This window comes from Aegilops tauschii, chromosome 2, assembly GCF_002575655.3.
Source record: "Aegilops tauschii subsp. strangulata cultivar AL8/78 chromosome 2, Aet v6.0, whole genome shotgun sequence".
Taxonomy (NCBI): domain Eukaryota; kingdom Viridiplantae; phylum Streptophyta; class Magnoliopsida; order Poales; family Poaceae; genus Aegilops; species Aegilops tauschii.
Window position 1 is genome coordinate 340,121,429 of NC_053036.3, and position 9,125 is coordinate 340,130,553.

General features: G+C 48.4%; 1 protein-coding gene across 1 annotated transcript; it reads right to left on the reverse strand.

Annotated features, from left to right (window-relative positions):
- Positions 1–369: 369 nt before the first annotated feature.
- Positions 370–1,329, reverse strand: LOC141041004 (uncharacterized). The gene is made up of 3 exons (XM_073507114.1): positions 1,156–1,329; positions 754–1,073; positions 370–610 (listed from the first exon to the last, which is right to left on the reverse strand). Exons 1-3 carry the CDS (start codon positions 1,327–1,329, stop codon positions 370–372), a joined length of 735 nt encoding a protein of 244 aa, XP_073363215.1.
- Between the last annotated feature and the right edge of the window lie 7,796 nt (positions 1,330–9,125).

Here is a 9,125-nt window from a genome sequence, read left to right on the forward strand (position 1 = left end):
CGAGCTTCGTCTGCATGGTGCGTAGTCAGGTGGGTACTACTACTAGTAGTACTACTTTGATGTGCCGCGTCAACTCACAGAAGTATGGAACACTTCCTCAACAAACAAGCATATAAGCTGCTTATATTTCTTACCCAAAGGCCTCAACAAACAAGCATAAAAGCTTCTTATACTTCTTACCCAAAGGATCTTTATATCTAATAGACACAAAATATCCGTTCTACTATTGGAAATTACTTTAATTGCTGATCTGATGTCGAAGTAATTGCTGCATCGCCACCAAAACAAACCATCTCTTATGCTAAAGTAGACCGAGCTAACCCTATATTAGCATATTACTAAGATAAACAGAAGGCACTGTAGAATCATTTAGGAGGTGAGCTTGTCAATCTGAATGTGGAGGGACACCGTCCTCGACAACCCAGCCCCAACCAGGAGCTTGGGCGGAACTGTGAAGAAGTTCAGCTCCTGCACGGCGATGTCGCCGGGGTCCTTGTTGCTTGTCAATTTGATTTCCACCTTGACGGCGTCGGTCCTGCCTTTGGGTTCCCCCAGTGGGCCGTTCGCCCACAGCTTGGCCGCGTAGTGCGGCGGTGGGGATGCCCCCGCTCTGATGCAGATGACCAACACGGTGATAGGCGCGCCGATGTCGAGCATGCCGCCAACCAAGAAAATACGCGGTCGTCCTCCTCCGCGAACAGCAAAAGTCGTGGCTCTGACACTGGCACTTGCAGCTGGAGCACCTTGCCGTACTGGATCCTGTGCATGGGCATGGGATGCACGATGATGATGTTGTGGGGAAGCATCGGTGGCGGTCCTTCGTAGCCGCAGACGGGCACGGGAAATTTGCCGGGCGCGAGCAGACACACGCTCTGGTGATCGGCGAGCTTGTGGCAAGTGATGTAGAGCCCACAGCCTTCGTGCGGGCACTCCACCCTCACCGAGGAGAGGACGGCATCCATCGCCGTGTTTCGCACGTCGAAGCCGCCGCCGCACTCGGTCTTCTGGCATTGCCGCTGGTTCCCGGGGCACTCGTCGCGGCAGTCTGCGCAGGCTAGGTGCCCTCCCTTGCACTACACAAATCAATCGAACAACACATCAATCAAGAAATCTGCACCTTGCTCGATCAGCCGAACGGACGAAGTGTATTCGAACATCATACAATGGAGGCTTCAAGGGGCGAAGGCACAAGTGGTAGTGGACCAAGGTGAGGTCCATAGAGACCATGGAGAGCTCCATCGCCGGGTCCTGTTCCGTCGGCATGATCTCTCTCTCCTCGTGCACAACCATGTCTTGCTTTAGGGCCGGGGCATTAGAAAGTTTTACCATCACATATTCATACTACTTCAAGGTGCATTAAATCAACACATTTAAGTATCAAAAGGAAAGTCACAGCATGCATGCATGTGTTGTAGTTAATGCATCGATAAACGCAAATTATTGAAATATATCGAGTGCACTGCTTTGATGTGCCGTGTCAACTCGTACAACAAGGAGAAGTTTGATTACAATGCCCTCTCCCTCGCCCATGAGCGTGGTGGCTCGCAGGACTAGGAGAAGCTTTCGCTACACGCTCTCTGTCGTGGAATTGTCACGGCAGATGTCCTCGTGCAAGGACTTAGTCGTGGAGCCATCGCAGCTAGGAAGCTTAAAGGGGTTAAACGGGACAAAGGACACGAGGATTATACTGGTTCGGCCCCTTACGTTGAAGGTAAAAGCCTACTCCAGTTGAGGTGGAATTACTTAGGGTTTCGATGACCAGGAGCTAAACCGCTCTGCCTGGCTATCGATCTGATCTTACTTGTCCTGAACCGCTGCCAGGTCGTCCCTCTATATAGAAAGGTTAACGCCCAGCGGCTCTTAGAGTCCCGGCCGGCTCATAAACTGTGTCCGGCTTGGACTCTTAACTATTCTTGCCTTACAGTACAAGTCATGCCACAACGGCGGTTTACCACTACGGGCCTTAACTCGCCTCTGGGCCTTAGACCTACTACTAAACCGCCATCCTTAACCTGTCCTTGGGCTTCTGAACGAAGAGCTGTTGCAATGTAATCCGGCCCATCTTGGGCGGGTTACACCGATAGCTATATCCTCAACATTAGGCCCCAGATTGATTTGAACCGGTTCATGTCAATCTTCAATACCTTAAGAGAAAATCTTCCGGCTTCTGTTTGCGCGAAGGTTATAACCCGCCATGACGTCATCTTCTGGATTCTTGGTAACCCGCCATGACGTCATCTTCTGGATTCTTGGTAACCCGCCGTGACATCATCCGCCATTAATGCACATTCTGTCCAACGTATCTCAACGGATCCTTATCTTAATAAATATCCCGAAAATCGAGGCGCCTCTGCAGCTGGATAATCATGTCTTCAGCCTCCTCGTTTCTCGCGCCTACTTAACAGCCATCCCTTATAAATAGGCCCGACCGGGTCCTCTCTCACTCCTCCCTTTCCATCGTCTTCCTCCTCTCAACACCTCAGAGCCCGAGCTCCGCCGCCGCCGCCGGGCCTCCCATCTTCCTCAGCCTCGGCCGCTGCATCAATTTGAGCTAGTCCAGAGAACGGCGGCGACTCTCCGCAGTGAACCTGCAACTGTAAGTCCTCTTCTTCTCAAACATCAGATCCGCATTAGGGTTCCACGTTCCTTCCTGTTCTTCGTAGTTCATCTCCGTTCTTTCATAGTTCTTCCACCACGACTTCTTTTGATTCGAAAAACAGTATAGAACTCCTGCGGTAGTGGTTTTGCACCCATTTCCAATACTTGCAGATCCCTTTTGCTTGCAAAAAGACCTCATTAGGACTTATGAACTTCTCTGTGCCAGTTTTTAGGTCTAGAAAATTTTCCTTTCTAGACGACCGTTTGATCCAAAATAATTACTACAACCTGTGAAACTTGTTTGTGCAACACTTAGGCAAAAATTGCATCTGTTAGCTATGGCGGCTCATATCACTGGCTTAAAAAAGGCTATGCTTCATGAATATTCCGGGTCATCCATAACAGAGTCAAATAACTTAGTTGCTCACGGTATCCATAGCGGCTTAAATAACCCGACACAATTGGCCATATATCATTAGGCCCCTTCATAAGCCGCCACCTTAAATACTGAACCGAAATTTTCCTCCGGCTTAAATTTGAACCGGAATTTTTATTTTGTCATAGGCTTCCATCCTTCACAATGCCGCCCAAGGCTCCCAAGGCGCCCATTACGTGCAACTGGGTTAGATCCAACGTTACTGATAGCACCTTAGCTGACTTCGTGAAAACGAGTTACCTGCCCAAGAAAGAGGTCATGTCCTATCGTGCTCCTGACCCGTCCGAAGAGAGACCTCAACCCAAGGACGGAGAGGTTGTCATATTTGCTGATCACATGAGCCGGGGCCTTGCTCCTCCTGGCTCAAAATTCCTCAGAGATGTTCTGCACTTTTTCGACCTGCGACCTCAAGACATTGGACCCAATTCCGTGTCGAACATTTGTAACTTCCAAGTGTTCTGTGAGGTGTACCTTGGAGAAGAGCCCAGCTTGCTACTCTTTAGGGAGTTATTTTATCTGAACCGCCAGAATGAATGTGCCAACGGGCCTAGCTTGGAACTCGGTGGAATCTCAATCCAACGACGGAGAGATTGTCTCTTCCCTTATGCTGAGCCTCCAAGCCACCCAAAAGATTGGAACCAGACATGGTTCTACTGCCATGATACTTCTCCGACTGATGAGAACCCTCTGCCCGGCTTTCGCGCCCTGCGTCTGGAGTCAAATCACCCCCTGCCAGACAAACTATCTCAAGCTGAACGTCAACCACTTATTCCTACCATCAACAAAATCAAAGCTCTTCTGGGGAACGGCCTGAATGGCATTGATCTGGTCCGGGTCTGGATTGCCTGGCGGGTGATTCCTTTAAGCCGCCGGCCCGGCTTAATGTGCGATTATACCGGCCGGAAGGATGATCCTCTTCGGCACAGTCCCGACGACTTACATGAGGACGTCATTGATGATATGACCAAGTCTCTTCTGAACGAGAGCCTGGCAGATTGCGGGAGGACAGGCTTAAGCCCCTTCTGCAAGGCTAACCCGGCCCCAGCGGTAAGCTATTGACCTGTATACCTCACCTTCCATTTTAACGATTTCGTCTTAACTTCAAAAACCTTTGTTGTATTTTACAGGCTAATGATAAATTCTGGAAGGTCAGGTATGACCATGAAGCTGCTAAGAAAGCCAGAAAGGTTAAAAAAGCCGCCAGGAAAGCCGCTCCCCGCAAGAAAGGGAGTAAACCTAGCGCCTCGGACCTGCTTCACCTGGAAGACACCTCCGAGTCAGAGGTAGCCCTTGATTCTTTAGGCTCCTTTTTGAACCATCTTATTGACATGGATTATCAGCAGGAGGACACCGGAAGGAGTCATGAAGTGATTGAAGAGGTAACTATAATTTCCTCCGACTCGGAGCCTTTGCCAAGACTGAAAGTCCGGAGAGTAACCCGGAAAGTAAGATTTTCACATCCTTTAGCTTATCAAGATCCTCAATTTCTTTTGAAGCGACAGATTCATGAAAATCGGAGGCAGACCCGGACCAGCAAGGATGCAGACCTCTCCTCCGGCTTACCCGAAGCATCAAGGAAGCGCCGGACTGAGGTTAACTCCGACTTATATCCTTTTCATCCTTTGGCGGGCGTCACTCGTCAACCACTCAATTCTTCTGATTCAAACTATCAGGGAACTTCACCTTCCTCCGGCGACTCCATGCAGTCTAGCTTGCCGGCTTTCAAAACCGCACCCGGGTAATGATGATCAACTTATTTTGTGCTTATCTTACTCATGTTTTTGCACCAACCCTTTGACTTTCAGTGTACAAGTAAAGCCCAGCAAGAGGGCGGAGAAAAATAAGCCGGCCGAAGAGCCGGTCCTGACTGAACCTGATGCTTCTGCTCATGAGCCGCCGTCTGCACCAGCTCCTGAAACCACCACTGCTCCATCTGATGAACAAGTTATGGAAGGTTCTGACAACCCGGAGATCCCCAGCCCGGCTCATCTAGATGACCCGGACGTTGTAATTACCCGGACTGAGTTTGTTGAACCGGGAAGACCCACCATGTTGGCTAGGTGCTCTGCCAAGGAAGAACTTCTGGAACGCCGCAGGGCCAGGCTGGACATCACTGACTATGCTAATCTGAGCATTGGAGATATTGTCTCTGGCTATATTAATCAAGTGCACAACAGCCGGGACCTGGAAATTGATATGGTGAAGAAAATACAGCAAAAGTCTGAGGTATGACTCTCTTGCTTATTCCATAGTAATCCTTACCATGCCATGTAGACTTAATACCGGCTTAATAATCACTGCAAGAAAAAACGGCTTACCTGGTAACACTCAAGGGCCGGTTTAAACATCATAGTTTAACCGGTCCTTACCTTATTTTAATCAAGTAGTTGAGCAACCTTATGCATTAGCCCCCAAGTGCCAAGTACCTTTGCCTGCAAAGTGCTTGGGACTTATTTTCATGAACCGGCACTATAAATAGAGCTTTTCAGCATACATTAGCCCCCATGTGCCAAGTGTCTTTGCTTGCAAAGTGCTTGGGACTTGATGTTGTATTATAATCACCCTAACTGTAACCCGGAATTTGTACAGGCCGCCTGTCAGAAATTTGAATCGGAAATCTCTGATCTAAAGAACCGCCTGAAGACTCAGGAAAGCGAGACCCAAAAGGCCAATTCCAAATTTGAATTCAGTGTATCTGCACAAGAGAAACTGAAGAAAAAGTTTGAAGCAGAAAGAAAAGCCTGGGCGGATGAGAAAACTTCTTTGCTCAGCCGGGCCGAACAAGCGGAGGCCGCTCTTACTGAAAGAACCGCCGAACTGTCCGGCTTAAAACGCCATGTATCTCAAATGGTCTCCGCAATCTTTGGTAAGTTACTCTGTAAGTTTCTAACTAGTTTACATCGTTCATTTCCCATAAGTATCGCAATCGCCATCAGCTCACCTGACTTTGTAATGCAGGCCCTAGAAGTTCCAATCTCAATCAGAACGTGCTGACCAAGTTGAAGGCGGTTTATACCTTGGTAGAACAACTGTACACCGGGTCACAACGTGCTTTAGCCGTCGTGGCTCTGTCAAACGAAGTTCCCACTCATCTGGCAGATGTACTCAGGCGGCTTGCCGTGCTTCCTCAACGCTTCCAAGAGTTAAGACGAGCTTCTGCCAGAGCCGGAGCCATAGCTCCTCTAAGCCTGGCCAATGCGTTTCTACCGGAGCTAGACCCGGCCAACATCGCCCTTGGGTATCCTAGCTTGAAGGAAGATGGCATTCCCTTTGACCAGAAAGACTTCGCCGCTTGTGTGAAGAGTGTACGCCCGGTGGCCACTTTAATTGGTAATGACACAGACCTTACCAAATATCAACCGGGCTATGACGCGGAGAATCAGAGGATCCCAACACCTCGTTATGAAGCAGTCAGCCTGATTCCTCCGACTCGTTAGCATACCTTCGCCCCTGAAGTTAACCCGGCTGGGTTAATTGATGATGAAGCTCAATTTGAAGCCTTGAGTGGCATTGACTGGAAATCATCAACCTTCCAGGACATGGAAACAGCCGGAGGAGCGGAGAGGAATGAGCCGGAAGCTTCAACCCAACAAGCACCTTTGATTTCTTAGGCGGCTCATGGTTATGTCTCAAAAACAATGCCTCACCTTTTGGACTCGGGGAGTCCTGTAATAGAGTAGGATGAACACTTAATTTTGTCGTGCCGTCGTGCACGTGTGTAGCGCCTAACTCTATTTAAACTGCCCTTTTATATTCCTCCAGGTTATGTTTGATCATCTGCTTTCCTTAAGTTTAAAGAGCTGTCTTTAATTGTCCTGCACAGAAAACAAATCACAAGTCTCTAGGCGGCTTACCGCATGGAGAGTCATATATTTTACATATAACCCGGAATATGAATCAAAGTCTTAAAAAAACGGCTCTCAATTATATCTTCGAGATAACCATAACAGCATACCTGCGAGCCTTCAAGTACACTTCCGGTTTATGTAACCCGAATGATGAGGTTGAGAACTCAACTCCGGTTCACCAGCACATATAATGCTTATTATGGGCTATCAACATTATTAATCAAGGTTAAGCCGGTGGAATAAGAACAACCCTTGAATACTTTTGATATCATCAAAAGAACTGGTTTGCAAACCAAGAGATCTCAACAATTTAGGGGCTTCTGATTCGAATACGACCAGAGAACCGTCCCAAAGGGGTTAAGCTAAGATTTGAATGCGATCATATAGCCCCCAATGGCTTTGGCGTTGCCGATCAAGAGGGTACCGACAGCTATGTTCTCTTTGGTTCGAATACGACCTATGTTTGAACAGGAAGCCCCCAAATGACCTTGAGAGTTGTTTAACGACGCTGATTCGAATACGATCCACGTCGGTTCCCAAAGGGGGTTAAGCTATGATTCAAATATGATCAAGAAAAACTCCCCAATGAGCTCGGCATTATGCCAATCAAGTGGGTATCGACAGCTATGTTCTCTTTGGTTCGAATACGACCTATGTTCGAACAGGAAGCCCCCAAGTGATCATATTTTTAACGGCTAGATACGAATACGATCATAAGCTGGATCAACCTCCAAATGACCATGTAATATTACAATGAAAATAACAATGATACATTTACCTTTGGAGGAAAAAAGGACAGAGGTCCTGCTTTATTATTTATCTCAATATATACATGGCTAAAGAAATATGTACATTATGAGAGCTGGTGGCTCAAGTGTAATAAGGCCGAAGCTGAGCTATGTTCCACGGCCGGCGGGTCTCCTCCTCCGACTTACGTGAATCTTTGTGCTCCCGAACATCGATAAGGTAGTATGACCCGTTGTGCAAGTTCTTGCTGACCACAAAGGGCCCTTCCCAAGGTGGGGATAGCTTGTGTGCATCTGTTTGATCCTGGATGAGCCGGAGCACCAAATCACCTTCCTGAAAGGTCCTGGACTTAACCGGGCAGCTGTGATAGCGGTGCAGGTCTTGTTGGTAAATCGCCGAGCGAGCTACTGCTACGTCACGTTGTTCGTCCAACAAGTCAAGAGCATCTTGACGCGCATGCTCATTATCCGCCTCGACATAAGCCGCCACTCGAGGCGAGTCATGACGGATGTCGCTAGGGAGGACCGCCTCAGCTCCGTAAACCATGAAGAAAGGTGTGTAACCCGTAGACCTGTTAGGAATAGTATTGATGCTCCATAATACGGAAGGTAACTCCTCCACCCAACAACCCGGCGTCCGTTGCAAAGGGACCAAAAGCCAGGGCTTGATGCCCTTCAAGATTTCCTGATTGGCTCTCTCAGCTTGACCATTGGATTGAGGGTGAGCCACTGATGAAACATCAAGCCGAATATGCTCTCGTTGACAAAAATCTGCCATGGCGCCTTTAGATAGATTGGTACCATTGTCAGTTATAATGCTGTGTGGAAAACCAAAGCGAAATATCACCTTTTTCATGAACTGAACCGCCGTGGCTGCGTCACACTTACTAACTGGCTCTGCCTCAACCCACCTTGTGAACTTGTCAGCTGCCACCAAGAGGTGGGTCTTCTTATCTTTGGACCTTTTGAAAGGCCCAACCATATCAAGCCCCCAAACTGCAAACGGCCAAGTGATTGGAATCATCCTCAACTCTTGAGCCGGCACGTGAGCCCGTCTTGAGAACTTCTGACAACCGTCACATTTACTGACCAAGTCCTCTGCATTAGCATGAGCCGTCAGCCAATAAAAACCATGACGAAAAGCCTTGGCCACAAGGGATTTTGAGCCGGCATGATGGCCACAATCCCCCTCGTGAATCTCACGTAAAATTTCTTGACCTTCCTCAGAGGAAACACAACGCTGAAAAGCTCCAGTGACACTGCGATGATGCAGCTCGCCATTGATAATTATCATTGACTTAGACCGCCGGGTTATTTGTCTGGCCAAAGTTTCATCCTCAGGCTATTCTCCCCGGGACATGTAAGCCAAGTATGACACTGTCCAATCTGGGATAACGTGGGGAGCCGCCACCAACTGTGCTTCTGGCTCAGGAACAGCCAAGTCTTCCTCTGTAGGCAACTTGACAGAAGGGTTATGCAGAATATCCAAGAAAGTAT

Coding starts and splice junctions, on each gene's coding strand:
- LOC141041004 (XM_073507114.1), bottom strand. CDS start 1,329: ATGGTAAAACTTTCTAATGCCCCGGCCCTAAAGCAAGACATGGTTGTG. Junction 1,074..1,155: donor TGAAGCCTCCATTGTATGAT/GTTCGAATACAC, acceptor TGATTTGTGTAG/TGCAAGGGAGGGCACCTAGC. Junction 611..753: donor ATGCCCATGCACAGGATCCA/GTACGGCAAGGT, acceptor CATCTGCATCAG/AGCGGGGGCATCCCCACCGC.